We start from the raw sequence: 17,736 nt of genomic DNA on the forward strand, positions 1-17,736 counted from the left end.
ATGTTTCATAAATTTAAGCAAAATGGCAGTCGCTGATTTTCTTTTTTTCTTTTTTCTCTTCTGATTTTGTGAAGGAGATCCTAAACGTCTCTACTATGATGTGCAAATGGAGCTACTCTTTAAATCCATCCATAACTAATGCTACAGCTTTGAGTAGATAAAGGATAAATGCTTTAATATTTTACCAGGTTTACTGTCCCTGAATCTTCACTTAGAGCCCTTTCACACTGGGGAGCTTTTCAGGCATTTTAGCACTAAAAATAGCACTTGAAAAGCGCCTCTCAAGCCACCCCAGTGTGAAAGCCAGAGTGCTTTCACACCGGGACAGTGCGCTTGCAGGACAGGAAAAAAAAGTCCTACAAGCAGCATCTTTGGGGCGGCGTATACAGCGCTCCTCAACCGCCCCTGCCCATTGAAATGAATGGGCAGCGCTGCTGAAGCGCCACAAAATGGGCGGTATTAACCCTTTCCTCGGCCATTAGCAGGAGTTAAAAGCGCCCTGCTAGCTGCTGAAAAGCGCTGCTATAACACTCGCACCTCCCCAGTGTGAAAGGGGTCTTAAAGGGGTTGTAAAGTCAGAAGGTTTTTTTATCTTAATGCATTCTATGCATTTAAGATAAAAAGCCTGTGTGCAGCAGCCGCCCCTAATACTTACCTGAGCCCGATCTTTCTCCAGCAATGTCCTTGAGGGTCTTGGCTGTCCGAGACTCTCCCTCCTGATTGGCTGAGACACAGCAGCGGTGCCATTGGCTCCCACTGCTGTCAACCAATATCAGTCAGCCAATCAGGGGAGAGAGAGGGGCGGGGACTGGGCCGTGTCTGAATGGACACCGGGAGCTGCATCTCGGCTTGCGCTGCAGCTCAGCTTGGGTGCCCTCATAGCAAGCTGCTTGTTGTAGGGGCACTCGATGGGAGCGAGGAGCCAGGAGCACAAAAGAGGCACCTGAGAAGAGGAGGATCTGGGCTGCTCTGTGCAAATCCACTGTACAGGACAGATAAGTATAACATGTTATAGAAAACAAAATCAGACTTTACAATCACTTTAAAATGTATAACTAAAGGCAAAACTTTTTTTTTTTCCGTTTTGGATTGAGTGGAGAGGGATTAAAACCCCGGTCAGTTTTTATTGCTGCCTGTGGCCCCATTAGGGAGATTTCACCCTCTCTATTTATCCTTTTTACCACTATCATTGAAAGTGAAAGTAAAAGAAAATCCTACATTTTGGGTTGTCCTCAGAAAAGTAACATAGGGGAAATCTTCCAATGGGGACACTAGTTCTGGTGACCTGGGGGTCCCCAAGGAATTCCCTTCATTTACAGGGATTTCCTCTCACTTCCTGTTTGGCTATGGGACAGGAAGTGAAGGAAAATTTCTGAAATCAGATGCAGATGGCGGAAAAAAAATCTAACGAGTTATAAATTTCCCTTACTCTATCCAAAATGAAAAACAAATTGTTGCCTATAGTTCTACTTTAAGTTTTTATAGAGAATCCAGAAGGAAAAAAGTGCAAAAACCTTCCTTTCTCTTGTTGAAAAAGTAAGGCTTCCTTTAAACTTGCAGTTGGGAGATGGCAGAAATGTGCGGTTGAGCTGTGTTTTTGCCACCCACCAATTGCCACCCACCAATCGCCCCCCTTTAAGCTCCAATAGGCAGCAGATGGGGATTTTTACATGCCGCGGCCACGATGCTTCACTTTGTGCCCGTCACAAAGTTGTCCCAACGTGTACCGATTCAACACTACTTATTCAAGTAAATGGGGACACATTTGTCAGCAAAAAAAGGGGTTAAAACAGATGGTGAGGAGGCATTGCATCACTTCCTTCCCATTTGGCTCCTGGAGCTTTTGATAGATCTAATAAGGGATACATTTAATCAGTCTTCGCTCACACCATTTTATAAGATAGAGGAGGGAAGGTATTATTTTTTTGCTTTATGTATCTCTTTGGAGAGATTACCCTTCGATTCCTGTCCTGGAGATGCAACATGAAGTCAGAGGAAACCACTACAAAGTAAGGGGATGGTCCCTACATACACAGTTGTTACAGGCAACGGTCTCCCCATGTGAAGAATCCTCATCATCATCTCTTGTTCTGGTGAGTCGCTGTAAAACTGTGGAATTCTCAGCTTTTTTGTCTTGGTGATAATGGTTACCAGGGCAAATTTAGAAGGTGAATCTCCCCAGAGGGGACACGGCAATAAAATATTACCGGGGTTCTACTCCTTTCTCATTCTCTACAAAACCAAAAACATTTTCTTTTTTGCTTTAGATACACTTTAAAAGGAATGTATAATGGTTATTGTGAGCCTGGTGGGTGGATGCGGTGCAGTTGGCTCTCTTGCTTTTCCAGCCCTAGTGAGTCTGATAATGGTGACAGGTGACGCAGGGGTAATGAAGGGCCACAAGTACTGGCAGCTGTAGTGAAGTCTAAACTGCAGGGTTGATGTAGATATGGAGAAATGTCATATAGGCAGGCAGACATCAGCAGGAGGTCACTGGAACAGTAGCCAGCAGAGATAGAAATGATTGCCCCCTTTGTTGGGACTTTAGGGCATTTGGGCATTCATTTTGTATGCTATTTTACATATTATGGTTGATTTGTTTTATGTAGCACATGTAGTGCATCCTTATCATATATGTTATCTTTTGTATTTTAATCTATTATATTAATTATTATTTTTTTACACATTATTTTTGAGTTGGTGGTCCATTTAAAGTCCCAACAAAGGGGGCAATCATTTCCATTTCTATTTCTACCAAAAGGGATGGGACCACCATACTCTATATGAGATGATGGGAGCCTCTACTTTGTCTAAGTAGCCAGCAGAGAGGTGCGATATCAAGGGACAAGCCAAAATGTGACGAGGTCTAGTACATGGGTGCTCAACCTGTGGCCCTTCAGTTGTTGCGGAATTACAAGTCCCATCATGCCTCTGGGAGTCATGCTTATATCTATCAGCCTTGCAATGCCTTATGGGACTTGTAGTTCAGAAACAGCTAGAGGGCCACAGGTTGAGCACCCATGGTCTAGTGCAGGGATCTCCAAACTACGGCCCTCCAGCTGTTGTGGAACTACACATCCCATGAGGCATTGTAAAACTCTGACATTCACATACATGACTAGGCATGATATGAATTATAGTAGTTTCTGAACAACTGGAGGGCCATAGTTTGGAAACCCCTGATCTAGTGGATAGGCCAACAGGAGCAGGTCAGGCTAACTGGCCAGGGTCAGTAAAAGAAGGTGCAGGTGATAATCCGAGTTGAAATCCAAAAGCGGGACAGCAATATAAGCTAAATCAACACAATGCTTCACCATGTCAAGTCAGGCAAAGTAACAGCTGAAGACCACTCAACAAGGTAGCTGGGGAGAGCTAGGCCGTAAGACTGACCTTCAGCCTCTTCTTTAGCTTGCCATCATTTCCCCCTATTATCGAGTTGGATATTAAAATATGTTTGAAGGGGTGTGGCTTTTCTGCTGGACCATGACCTACTCTTCCTGCTATCTTGTCTAGGTGAAAATGACAACACACACACACACACACACACACTCACTCTTAAAGCCTTCCGTGATACCAACATCACAGATCCCATTAAGATTTGGGCCAAACTCTGCCACACTATGCATGTGCCATGGCATGTCATAAGGGGGCTGGCCAGCCTCCTGATGATTCCAGATCGTGGCATAGGACCTAGAGTGCTAAGGAGTAACAGCAGTTTACACTAGATATCACTGGATTTGTGGGCGGATGAGGTGTTTTTTTTTTTTTTTTTTTTTTTTTTTTTTCCATTTTACTTTTTTTTTTTTTCTTTAGTCGACATACCAGCGGACAAGTGTTTAAAGTGGGGAGTGAAGTTGCTCTTTAAATGGCCTGCTTGGCACCACAGTGGAGATGAAAAAGATGAACGCGTGTATGCACTGTGCAGCGAACCCTTACACAGAGATATACTTTGAGCTGAGTTATAGTATATACACATGCAGGTGCACAGGTGGATATTACGTGTAACTCCACCCCCTTCCAGTCTGTGCTCAGCTGCCTTTCTCACACTTTTTTTATTTTTTTACCTCCTTCTGATTTAATTCAAAGCATATCTTTAGAGATAAATGTGCTTATGTCTGCTCTCAACTGAACTTGCAAGTCCTCAATGGCTGGTGTCATTACTGATCATATATATATATATATATGCAGCACCATGGCAGCTAATAGAGGCTATGATAGGCACCGTCTTTGGATGTGAATGATAGAAGGGTTAAGTTCTGCTTTAAGGGGGGTTATCCCCTCGCTTTGTAGAGATCTCGTTTTTCTTCTTGCTCTTGGACAGGAAGTGAAGCAAAAACCCCCAGAACAGACCTAAAAAAATGGACAGGTTGGACGTGGTTTAATATCGACTTCAACAGAATGCTTGGGCTGTGTGTAGAATATAGCACTTGTGTTCAAGTAGTAGTAGAAAATTACACATCACCAGTCTGATTGCATTTAGCACTTCTAATCAGGGACTCTATCGTTAAACATGTTTGCACAAACCACATTAGAGGCTATTTTGGCATCCAGTTTCCATTTCTCTTTAAAGCGGGGGTCCACCTATCTATCGTGTTTTTTTTTTTTTGAGTTCATTCACAAACTTTTCTTCTCAGCATTACATACTTACATATTGTGTGTAATATGTCCGCCTGTGTCAGATTTCGTCGGAAAGAATAACTTATATTATTCACTGCAGGCGGTTTCCATCTTCATTGTGGGCATTTGAAGCCCACAAGCATTTATTTCCTGGATGTGGTGAATGCTGTGCTCCCAGCATTCACTGCTCGTTCCTGCACATGCTCAGTGGCATCCCGGGAAGCCTGAGACTAGCTCCCAGGATTCTGTGCGGAGTCTGGGAGAGGCTAGAAACACGCCTACTCCCACGGGAGGAGAACCAGGGAGTGCAAAGAAGAATAGAAAAATAAAAGGTAATTACGGCGATTTAAATTTTTTTAAACGGCATGTCAGCATCTAGGCAAGGAAGAGAATACATACAGATATTGTTCAAAATTTGGGTGGAACCCCGCTTTAAATAAAACTTCTGAGCAGAAGTATCCCTTGGCAGAGGTGTTTATTGTTCCTGTAGGATATGCCAACAGGCTCATGTAGCACCTGGGTCTAGGATTCCACAGGGATGTCTGAAGACTAAATCAGGTACTTGCATGCCTGCCCTGCCCTTCTGACTTTAGAAATATTTTAAACCAGGTCAGATTCAATGTACAGTTACCCTTATATGACCGTCTTATGAAAATGCTCTGACCTGTCATCAGTATTATCTTAGTCCCTGTCTGAGTAATTTGCATGCTTGTTTCAGGTCAGTGATTCAGACGCATCAGAACAACAACCAGGGATCTAGCATTTTCTGACGGATTAGCAGTGGCTGTCTCTTGTGACAAGTTTCCTTTAAACCTTTTTATTTTCCTTCAGTAATAGGCTCTGTTACTGGCGGTTCTCCCAGCCAACATGATCAATCCTGATGACTATGGTGGTGGGTTTAACCACTTGCTGACTGCCGCACGACGATATAGGTTGACAGAATGGCACCTGCAGGCATATGGGCGTACCTGTACGTCCCTGCCTCCCAGCAGGCGGGGGGCCTGGTGCCTGCGGCAGTCGGCTTCGTTCCAGGAGTGATCCATGCTGAGAGGGAGGCCACCGATTCATGGCCACCCCTCGCGATCGCTCCTGACGAGTGAGAAGCTTCCTCTGCTTCTGAAACTGTAAACGGAAGCAGAGGAAGTGATGTCATCTCTCCTCGTGCAGCCTTTTCATTCCGGAGCCGTGGAGAGAAGACATCACAGTGAGTTACACCAACAGCACACTAACACCAGTACACGTAGGCACACAAATCACCCGCCGATCATACCCCCCCTGCACCCCCAGTCACCCTCTGTCACAGTGACACCAATAGCAGTTTTCATTATTTTACTGATCACTGCATTGGTGTCATTTTGTGACTGTTATAAGTGTTAGGGCAATTAGTGGTAGGCCCCTTTAGGTCTAGGGTACCCCCCTAACCCCCCCTAATAAAGGTTTAACCCCTTGATCGCCCCCCAGTTAACCCTATCGCCCCCTGTCGCCAGTGTCACTAATCAATCATTTTTCTGAAGTGTTACGGGTGACGCTGGTTAGTTAGTTTGTTTTTTATACCCACCGTTTATTACCCAATAAAGGTTTAACCCCCTGATCGCCCAGCGGGTGATATCAGTTAGGTTTTAGGGTCAGTTAGGGTCTGCGTCGCCCCAGGCAGCGTCAGATTAGTGCTAGTAGCGCTAACACCCACGCACGCAGCATACACCTCCCTTAGTGGTATAGTGTCTGAACGGATCAATATCTGATCAGAACTATATTCATGTCCCCAGCAGTTTAGGGTTCCCAAAAACGCAGTGTTAGCGGGATCAGCCCAGATACCTGCTCGCACCTGCATTTTGCCCCTCCGCCCAGCCCACCCAAGTGCAGTATCGATCGATCACTGTCACTTACAAAACGCTAAACACATAACTGCAGCGTTCCCAGAGTCAGGCCTGATCCCTGCGATCGCTAAGTTTTTTTGGTAGAGTTGGATACAGTTGCTGACAGCCTAGGAGCTTTTTTACCTGTGAGTCTCACTACTGTACCAGTAAATTTAGAGCCCAAAATGGCAAATCGAAGGTACAGTAGTGAAGAGACCTACACATTTCTGAGCATGACAGATAGTGAAGAGTAAGTCACTCATCTGTCAGATTCAGGCTCAGAATACGAACTTGTAGACAGCAGCGGCTCCATGACAGATAGCTCTGACGACGGAGTTGTGGTCCCTGCCAAGGTCAGGCGTACCAGACCCCGTTCTTCTGCTGTTGTTGAGGTGCAAGAACTGCAGGGCTCTCGTATGGAGCAGAGAAGTACTAGTGCCGCTCATCCTTCTGGTGAACTGGTAAGCCCCAGTGGCCTAGTACACCCTGATCGTTCATCCAGCACTGCAGTAACACTTGGTGACGTGGTGAGTCCCATAAGTGCAGTTCAAGCTGGCAAGGTGGCAAGCACAAGTAGTGTCCCGCTGCCACCAAGAAGACAAAGACAGGCCCGTCTTGCCCATGGTGTCCTTCCTGCAGAATTTGCCAATCCTGATTGGAAGCCCACCACTTCTACAGAACCCGTACTTCCCCCATTCACTGGCCAACCCGGAATTCAAGTGGAAACAGTTGATTTTACGTCACTTGATTTTTATTCGCTGTTTTTCAAGGAAGATCTCTGTAGATGTTGTGGACCAAAGTAATTTGTATGCTGGTCAATTCATTGCCGCTAATCCCCAGTCCTCCCTTGCCAGACATTGGAAACCAATTACGGTTTCCGAATTTAAGACCTTTCTGGGCCTATCCCTCGACATGGGCATAGTTAAAATGAAATGAGTACATTGCGGTCATATTGGTCCACTGACCCAATTTACCATATGCCCCTGTTCTCTACCTCGAGCAGATTTTGCTGTTCATGCACTTCAACAACAATGAACTCTGTCGTCCTTGTGGAGACCCTAGATACGATCGGCTCTACAAAATTCGGCTCCTCGTAAACCACTTCAATGAATGCTTTGCAGCCTTGTTTTTACTCCCCATCAAGTTGTCTGCGTTGATAAATCCCTGATTAAATTTTCTGGCCGCTTGTCTTTCAAACAGTATCTTCCCAGCAAGCGTGCCAGATACGGGGTCAAGATGTATAAGCTCTGTGACAGGGCCACAGGCTATACATCTAGTTTTATGGTTTACGAGGGAAGAGATAGTCACATAGAGCCAGAGAACTTCCCAGATTACATAGGGAGCGCTGGCAAGATTGTGTGGGACTTGGTGTCACCCTTATTTGGAAAGGGGTACCATTTTATATGTGGACAATTATTACACGAGCGTGCCACTTTTTAGTCACTTGTTTGATCATCAGATTGGCGCATGTGGCACTGTGCGACCTAATCGCCGGGGCTTACCTCAGCGACTTGTAGATTCCCCTCTTAGGCTGGGGAAGAGAGCCTGCTTCAAGTGTAATAATTTGCTCGCTGTGAAGTGGAGGGATAATAAGAATGTTTTCGTTCTGTCCTCCCTTCACGCAGATACGATGGTCCAAATTCCTACGGCAACGGGTGTTATGGAGAAACCCCTTTGTGTCCAAAATTGGGAGGGGTGGAGCTCAACAACCAGTTGTTGGCGCCGTACATAATTGCCTGTAAGGCCAGACGCTGGTACAAAAAAAGTGTCTGTATACTTATTTCAATTGGCTTTGCTGAACGCTCATGTGCTATACAGAGCTTCAGGACAGACTGGATCCTTCCTTAAATTCCAGGAAGAAATCGTCAGAGCCCTTCTGTTTCCAGACGGTGCTCCACCTCACCTTCCCAATCCAAATGCAGTAAGCCGGCTGCATGAGAGCTATTTTCCATATGTCCTCCGGAGTACCCCTACCCAACGAGCCCCCCAAAGAAAATGTTGTGTCTGTTGAAAGCGTGGATATAGGCGTGACACCTGCTATTATTGGCCCTCCTGTCCTGTCAATCCTGGTCTTTGCATTGGTGAATGTTTTGAACGCTACCATACACTAGTGGGTAGGGTACAGCACTGCACAGACTAGGACACCCTTTCACAGGGTCTCCGAAGATACCATCGCATTTTGAGAGACCCGAACCGTTACTTTTACAGTTACAAATTAAAGTGTAAAAAAATTATATATATATATATATACAAAAATAGTCTCTAACCATTTTTTTGTTTTCAGGTACGCCATTCAGCTGCAGCGCGGATTTATTTATCTTGACAGCAACAGCGTTTGCTCCCACGTTACATAAAGCCGTGACTCCAGAGCTGTAGGAGGTGATTTCACCACCACAGTTAAAAAAAGAGCATATATGCCGAAGCGTGGAGGAGCGATTTGCTCCTAACTTTTATATATATATATATATATATATATATATATATATCTATATATATCTTTTTTTTAAATTTTTTTTTTTTTTTTTTTTGTATTTTGCTTTGTAGGTATGGTATGTTATACTGTAATGTTACTTTGTTTTATTGTTAACCATCATTTGCTTAGCAGGTACGTCATTCAGCTGCAGCGCGGATTTATTTATCTTGACTAGAGATGTAAAATTTCCGGAAATTTTGAAGCTCGGAAAAAAAAACATTTTTTTGGGGGGAAAAAACGGAAATTTTCGGAAAAATTGAAAAAAATGCTACATTAGCACTTTTTTGTCTTTTTAAGATTGAAGTCATACTGTTACTTTAGGAACATAAAATATGACTATGGACAATTTGACTTGGCATAAAATTATCACAACTAGCATATTATATATTATAATATTTATTTGTAACAAAGGGAGCAACATTCTCCTGAACTGCTTACTAGTTTATGTGGAACAGCCGAAAAGCCTCTACAAAACAATTTTCAAAACCAAAAGTAACAATTTTTCATATTTCCTCTCCATGGTATTAAATAAAAATAAAAACCCCATTCTCATAAAAAGAATTGAAGATGGGGGAAGTGTTAAGAAGAGAGTGGGAATCATTTTCTGAGCTGAAATTGTCAGTATCTGTCTCTGCTTCTGCAGCTACTCTTTTTTGTCCGTCATCACAATTAGGAACTTCTAAAAACTTAAGGTGAACACCCTGTCTTAAAATATTTTATTCATCATGTTAAAATAAAATATCCCACAATTTTTTTTTTTTTTTTTTGGAAAAAAACAAAAAAACCTTCAGGAAGAAAACGGAATTTTTTTTTTTTTCCGGGCCTTCATATCTCTAATCTTGACAGAAACAGCGTTTGCTCCCTCGATACATAGCTGTGACTCCAGCGCTGTAGGAGGTGATTTCACCACCACAGTTAAAAACAAAATGGCGCATGTATGCCCATCATTAGAAGTGGGTAGATGAAGGGAGGTATTCTCATGGTGGGCATACCCACAGATCAATCTTCTTTTTTTTTTTTTTTTCGTTCAGCCCACAGGCTGCGTGAAAAAACAGATTACAATATATGCCCAACACGGACCAGCAGGTACTGGTATGTTGCTGGACTTTGAGTGGTTATACCAGAATGATGCCTGCGGGTTTAGGTATCATCTTGGCATCATTCTTTTCAGCCAGCAGTCGGCTTTTATGCTAGCGGCTAATTAGCTAATGTCGCCACCCCCCCCCCCCCCCACCACCACCACCGTCTTACATGGTTTTCTCTGACTCTCCTGTCCCAACAAGGAACCTAAGAATGCAGCTGGTGGTTCCACCAGCTGACCATAGAGCTAGTCAGAGACCAGAATGGCTCCAATCATCTCTATGGCCTAAGAAACCAGAAGCTACGAGCATTTCATGACTTAGATTTCGCTAGATATAAACAGAGTTATTGGGAAATTGGGAAAGCATTTTATCACACCGATCTTGGTATGGTCAGATGCTTTCAGGGCAGAGGAGAAATCTAGTGTCTAATAGACCCCAATTTTTTCAAAAAAGAGTACCTGTCACTACCTATTGTTATCATAGGGGATATTTACATTCCCTGAGATAACAATAAAAATGATAAAAAAATGAAAGGAACCATTTAAAAATAAAATAAAAAAGCAAAATAAATAATTTAAAAAAAAAAAAAAAAAAAAAAAAGCACCCCTGTCCCCCGCTGCTCTTGCACGAACGCAAGCGTTGGTCTGGCGTCATATGTAAACAGCAATTGCACCATACATGTGAGGTATCACTGCGAAGGTCAGATCAAGGGCAGTAATTTTAGCAGTAGACCTCCTCTGTAAATCTAAAGTGGTAACCTGTAAAGGCTTTTAAAAATGTATGTAGTTTGACGCCGCTGCGTGTTTGTGCGCAATTTTAAAGCATGTCGTGTTTGGTATCCATGTACTCGGCCTAAGATCATCTTTTTTATTTCCATCAAACATTTGGGAAATATAGTGTGTATTAGTGCATTAAAATTAAAAAGTGTGTTTTTTCCAAAAAAAAATGCGTTTGAAAAATCTGTGTGGAAAAAAAAATGAAACACCCACCATTTTAATCTGTAGGGCCTTTGCTTTAAAAAATATATAATGTTTGGGGGTTCAAAGTAATTTTCTTGCAAAAAAAAATATTTTTTCATGTAAACAAAAAGTGTCAGAAAGGGCTTTGTCTTCAAGTGGTTAGAAGAGTGGGTGATGTGTGACATAAGCTTCTAAATGTTGTGCATAAAATGCCAGGACAGTTCAACCCCCCCCATATACACATAAATATGACAGGGGGACATGCTTACAGTGTTGGGGGGTCTGAACGAGGCATAAGGAAGTTAAAAATCTTCCTCCTTCCCCCTCAGATCCCCCCCAGATTTCCTCTTCACTCCCCTATTCACCACCTCTGAGCTGGTGAACCTGGGAGTGTGAATTCTGACTCAGATCGCCAGTGAAGCGGTGAGATCACCGCTTCATAAACTGGCCGTTACTGTCATTCAATGAGGATTCTCTGTGTGTAGAGATAATCGGCGGGAGAACAAGTTCAAACATGTTCTCCCCCGATTATCACTGTTTCATAAATTGTTTATGGACTGTGATCAGCGGTGATCCTCGGGATCACTGCTGATCACTGCTTCATAAACGGACACCTAAATGATATATTGCTCAAACATGCCATGGGAATATGTGAAATTACACCCCAAAATACATTCTGTTGCTTCTCCTGAGTACGGGGATACCACATGTGTGGGACTTTTTGGGAGTCTAGCTGCGTACGGGACCCCGAAAACCAAACACCGCCTTCAGGCTTTCTAAGTGTGTGTAAATTTTTTATTTTACTCCTCACTGCCTATAAGTTTCGGAGGCCATGGAATGCCCAGATGGCAGAAACCCCCCCCCCCCAAATGACCATATTTTGGAAAATAGACATACCAAGCTATTTGCTGAGAGGTATGGTGATTATTTTTTGCAGATCTCGCTTTTTGTCACAAAGTTTTGAAAATTGAAAAAAAATAAAAAAAAAAAATTTTTCTTTAATTTTTTTTCATTTTAAAAAAACAAATGAGAGCTTCAAAATACTCACCATGCCTCTCATCAAATAGCTTGGGGTGTCTACTTTCCAATCCAAAATGGGGTCATTTGGGGGGGGGGGGGTTGAACTGTCCAGGAATTTTATGGCCTTCAAAACTGTGATAGGTAGTGAGGAGTGAAATAAAAAATTTACGCCCTTAGAAATCCTGAAGGCGGCGATTGTTTTTCGGGGCCCCGTACGCGGCTAGGCTCCCAAAAAGTTCCACACGTGTGGTATCCCCGTACTCAGGAGAAGCAGCAAAATTTATTTTGGGATGTAATTCCACATATAGCCATGGAATGTGTGAGCAATATATTATTTAGTGACAACTTTTTGTAAAAAAAAAAAAAATAAAAATTTTTTTTTTTGTTGTAGTCATTATTCAATCACTTGGGACAAAAAATTAAATATTCAATGGGCTCAACATGCCTCTCAACAATTTCCTTGGGGTGTCTACTTTCCAAAATGGGGTCATTTGGGGGATTTTTGTACTGCCCTGCCATTTTAGCACCTCAAGAAATGAGATAGGCAGTCATAAACTAAAAGCTGCATAAATTCCAGAAAATCTACCCTAGTTTGTAGATGCTATAACTTTTGCGCAGACCAATAAATATAGGCTTATTAGCATTTTTTTTTTACCAAAGACCTGTGGCTGAATACATTTTGGCCTAAATGTATGACTAAAATTGAATTTATTGGATTTTTCTTATAACAAAAAGTAGAAAATATCATTCTTTTTTTTGTCAAAATATGTGAATTGGATGGGTCTTGAACTGCATCCGATTTGCGTGACATGTGAACCGGCAGCCTTTTCTATGGAGCCGGTTCACATGTATGTGGTGCAGCGGCAGTGCAAATTAAAAAAATTTCTGACCTATCTCTGTCTTGAACATGAATTCAATGAGAAAAAAAAAATTCCAAACCAGGCCCTTTCAGGTCTGGTGCAGATTTTAAGGGGAACTCCATGCCAAGGTTAAAAGGAAAAAAATGGCATGGGGTCCCCCCAAAATCAGTACCAGACCCGTATCTGAGCATGCAGCCTGGCAGGCCAGGAAAGGGTGGGGGACCCCGCTGACAGCTGATGAGTCATCCATTGTTGGTTGTAAACCCCATTCATGAAATCTGACCTGGGCACATATATCTGTAGTGTTTACTTATCTCTCGCCAAAGCTCTATATCCCGCGTCTTTCTGCTGCTCCGTTCCTCTGTTATCAGCATGACACTCCAACACAGGGGATAAAAGCAGCTGGAAATTTGTGTTGGGGAGGGTGCTTAGAGATAAGCAGAGAGCTGGCCTATGTGGACCGGGGTGTGTCCCTTTCCTCCAATCAGCTCTCACACAGTGTATGCCCAACTCCCCTCCCACTGCTGAAACAGGAAGAAAGATTTCTAACATGATGTGCATTTTCTAAAGAGTATAGAAAGCTGAAGATAGCAGATATAAAAGTAAAACTTATGTAGGGAGATTTGTTTCATCTCTGTGTATCATCTTAGGCTGTTCACTTCACTGGGTATAGGAAAGGGTTTACATCCACTTTAAGAATGTGGATTCCCGGCCGCTCCTTAACAACAAGCTATTGTTAAAGATGACAATGGCCGCCGGCTCTAAAAATTTGCATCTGAACCGTATCTGAATTCACAGCTGAACCGCTAAACAGCTGCTTTGGAAATTTGCAGTGAAAATGGAGAGGAAATGCACGCCGGACATGTATGAATGGAACCTAAATGATGCCTCCCTTCTGCTCATATACAGTTTGTAAGAAATCAGTGTTGTTTGTTTTTTTTTTTTTTTCTTCAGAGCAGTCACGTGGTCACAGCTTCTGATCCCCTGTCTAGGCATGGCTCGACAGTGGAACTGAATTGCACAGGGCCTTGATGTCATCCACTGGCTGCTCCCCTCTTTTCAGTGGGGGAGAGTACTATTCCATTTCATCCTCCAGCAGCCGCTCATTGACGTGGAGGAGTTGGAGCTATACAATCACGTGATGGCTCCAAAGAAGGTTTAAGAAAAAAAGGTGTATACGCTAAGATTTTGTAAAAATGTCGTTATGATTTTATATATATATATATATATATATATATATATATATATATATATATATATATATATATATATATATATATATATATATATATATATATATATATATATATATATATATATATATATATATATATATAATATATGTATGTAGGGGGAGGAGTACTTACCTTGTACTTTTGTACTTTAACAGCATAAATTAAATAAGATTGAAACCTTTTTACTCATTTTGGTTTTGCCTTTGTAGGTGCTTGTGTCGTTTGATTTAAGTGACATACAGATAAAATATATAGATGAAGAAAATGAAGAGGTAAGATGGGTTATTTTATTTCAGTGTTGGTTACTTGCCTGTCAGTATAAGCATGAACTGTTCACCTCCTGTGCACCCCCCAAAATGTCCCCAAAGTTTGAAATCTACTAGTATATTGATGTGTTTCCAGCCAGATTACAGCAGTACAGTATTTAAAACAACGTCCAATTTTTATGTTTTAGAATGATACAAAATTATTTCCGTACGTTAATATAGAGAATAGTAAGTTAGTGACCACAACAGAACGTGTGTGTGAATTTACTTTGCTCTGATATGCACATTGAGGTCTAGCAAAGTGCAAGCTTTTCAAAAAGTATTTCTCACTTAGCTATAAGGTGAAGCTATATTTACTCTGATTACCCAATATTTAGCAAATTTAATTGTGTTCAAAAATTGGGCGGGGGAGATTATTTTTGCTAGGACATGATTGGATGGTTTAAGTGACCACAGCCTTTTGTTGGGCATAGGCTCTAATAAAAGCAATCTATTTTCTCCTCCTTTTTTTTTTTTTTTTTTTTTTTTTTTTTTTTTTCATTCTGGATTAGGCAGTAGCATGCATAGTAGCACACCAAGCATTTGTATATTTCACCCAAAACTACTGCATTTGGCAACTCTCAGACCTCCTCAAATGCAGCTCTGAAAAACCTTTTGTGCTGCAGCACCCCCCCCCCCTTTTCTTACCTGAGCCCGATTGTTCTAGTGATGGGGACAAGCACACCAGCTCGAGTCCTCATTGGATAGATTGAAAGCAGCGGGAGCACTATCAATCAAATCCAGTGACACGGGTGCAGGGCCGGGTCCTGCTGTCTTTGTCAATGGACGCAGCAGCAGGACTCAGGAGCGTGCTCACACAAGTGCCCCCATGGAAACCGGCTCTCCGTGGGAGCACTCGAGAGGAGGAAGATCCAGGAGCGCCACGGGGGGGGACCCCAGAAAAGGAGGATTGGGGCCACTCTGTGCTAAACCCTTGCACAGAGGAGGCAAGTATAAGAAAAATAACAAAGCTTAAGGGCTAGTTTACACTTGCCTCAAAATATGGCTTTGGACAGGCTTTGTTAAAGCTCTCTGAATGCCAGTCAAAGCTCCTGTCACTAAATAAAATGGTCAGTTTACAGTCCTGTTTACACCTTGCATTTGCTTTGCTTCAGGTTCACTTCAAAAATGTTACCCCATGTCACTTCAGTGGTGCTTCAAAGCTCTTCAAAGCCGCCACAGAACTCTATGACAAATCTCGCTTGAAGCACTTGCGGCTTTTGAGAGGCTATAATTTAGCTTTAGCTTCCCTTTGGAAACATTGCAGGTATTCGATATCTACACACACAGGGCATCTGTCAAGCTTCAACAAAGCTTCAAAAGAGCATCACAGAAGCACCACCAAAGCTTCATCGAAGCACCACCGAAGCATCAAAAAACACATTGTAAAAGCATCTTGAAGCGATAGGCACTTTAATGTGTGTTGAAACCAAAGCAAGTGTAAATGAGCCCTTACAATCTCTTTAAATCAGAAAGTCCCTTTTTTTGCTCTTGGTCCTCTCCAAATTCCTTTTTTGCTACAGTGATCTGACTTTCTGCTAGAGGGTGGTTACATTTGCTCTCCATGGTCCCACTGTATGTTGAAGAGTAGCCACCTTCTCTTGCCAGCCCCTGGAATTGTCTAGGTTAGTGATTCTCAACCCGATGAGATGAAAAGACTCATGTGACTATATGTGTTATTGCCATCATCCCTTGACATATTAGTGACAGTATTAACCTCGTTATTGGGATTTTAAAGGCAATTTAGTTCAAAAATAATATAAAAATTGTTTATTAAACGTCACAAAAGTGTAATATGTAAAAAATACATTCAACAATGATTGCACAATGCCAGAATATTACATAACCTTGAATAAATTCATAGTGTGTAGCAAAAGTTGAAGTGGTATTCCCCAGCTACTTGCTGTTCCGCCATAAAACGCTTGTAAACGTTAATTCAGTAGGTGGGGATTATGTTCGACGCATTTCAAAATATAATAATATTACCATAATAATCAATAATAATTTTTTCTTCAGGGATTAATGCCACTTATCACATGTCATTATTAGCTAGAGTGCTTCTCAAAGCTCAAAGGGTTCCGATATTTTAAGTGTAACTTGCCCTCTGTTCTATACAAGGACTGCAGGATCCTTGTGTGTGTGTGTGTTGATATTTGGGGAGAATAATGGTATTGTTTAGTTATGGTATAGTGTACATAAGCATACAATTCTGGCATAGACAAAAAACCAAAAGTACTATAAAATCTAACAAGATATTCACTCCTGTGAAAACGGACAAAACTGTGTGTTTTTCTTTTTTTTGTTTTTTTTTTTTTAAACACATTTATTTTTAACACAGCTGTATCATTCTTTTTATTTCAGGTGTCTGTGAACAGTCAAGGTGAGTGCTTTTGTTGCCTTATTACAATCTGCCTGTCCATTCAAATCTTCTCATTCCTATTAAGAACATATGTTGCTTAAAGAGATTTACTGATGGGCTTTGTAGTATCTGCAGTGCTAATCTCTAGGTAATTTGAGATGGAGTCTGCAGTATAGGTGTCTGTGGTAAAGTTGCCACTTCACCCCTTTAAAACCGAACGCATATTAATTACACAGGTTCTGTGGCTGATTAAAGTGCTAATTAAACCCACTTAGTGCTCTATATGCATCATATTCACCTCAGAACCTGTGTAATCAATATGTGTTGGGTATTTAAGGAATGCGGTGGCATTTGTATTACTGTGCCATACTGGGAGGGAATTTTGGCTGGCTACTAATGAACTGGCCAAAACTTGCTCGGTGGCTGGACCTGTCCTCCCCCTCATGCCTTGCATTCAGGTGGAAAATTGTCAACCAAACAGTGCCTGCATTAATATTCAGATATGTTGCTGGCTGGCAGGGACACCTGTCAAGCCACAGCTTGAGATTTATCTGTTCACACCGTGTAGCATGGATATTGGAGTCTGTTAAAAAAAAAAATTCTAAAAAAATCCATATGTGTATTTCCAGCTTCATTCCTATTCAGGACTTGTAACTTACCATTCTTGGTGGAGGCTGGAGTGTAAGCAGTGTAACCAAAGAGTTGTGGTTTGAACCTTTATGATGAGATTTTGGGTGTGATCGTACACCAAGGATATAAGCCCATGTTTCTGTGCCTGAAAATAAATTGGCACTTTTTGCGAGGTCTTTATGTAAAGTTGACTCAAAGTGCTTACCTCCACTAGGTGTGCAGACCATAATATTATAATAATAATAATAATAACCACCATACCACCTTAAGCTCAGTGAAAAATGCACCAACATATATATCATCGATACAGTAATATTTATTGAAAAAATACATACATACA

At 41.9% G+C, this 17,736-nt stretch overlaps 1 protein-coding gene across 3 annotated transcripts in view; it reads left to right on the plus strand.

Moving 5' to 3' along the window:
• NBR1 (NBR1 autophagy cargo receptor) overlaps positions 1-17,736 on the plus strand; it is a 222,139-nt gene that overhangs the window by 16,876 nt on the left and 187,527 nt on the right. For all 3 annotated transcript variants that reach the window (XM_073608374.1, XM_073608375.1, XM_073608376.1), the window contains 2 exons: positions 14,312-14,374; positions 16,769-16,787. In XM_073608374.1, the coding sequence (XP_073464475.1) occupies positions 14,312-14,374; positions 16,769-16,787 (82 nt within the window). The remainder of the gene's footprint in view (positions 1-14,311; positions 14,375-16,768; positions 16,788-17,736) is intronic.

Source organism: Aquarana catesbeiana, linkage group LG12 (assembly GCF_042186555.1).
Source record: "Aquarana catesbeiana isolate 2022-GZ linkage group LG12, ASM4218655v1, whole genome shotgun sequence".
Taxonomy (NCBI): Eukaryota; Metazoa; Chordata; class Amphibia; order Anura; family Ranidae; genus Aquarana; species Aquarana catesbeiana.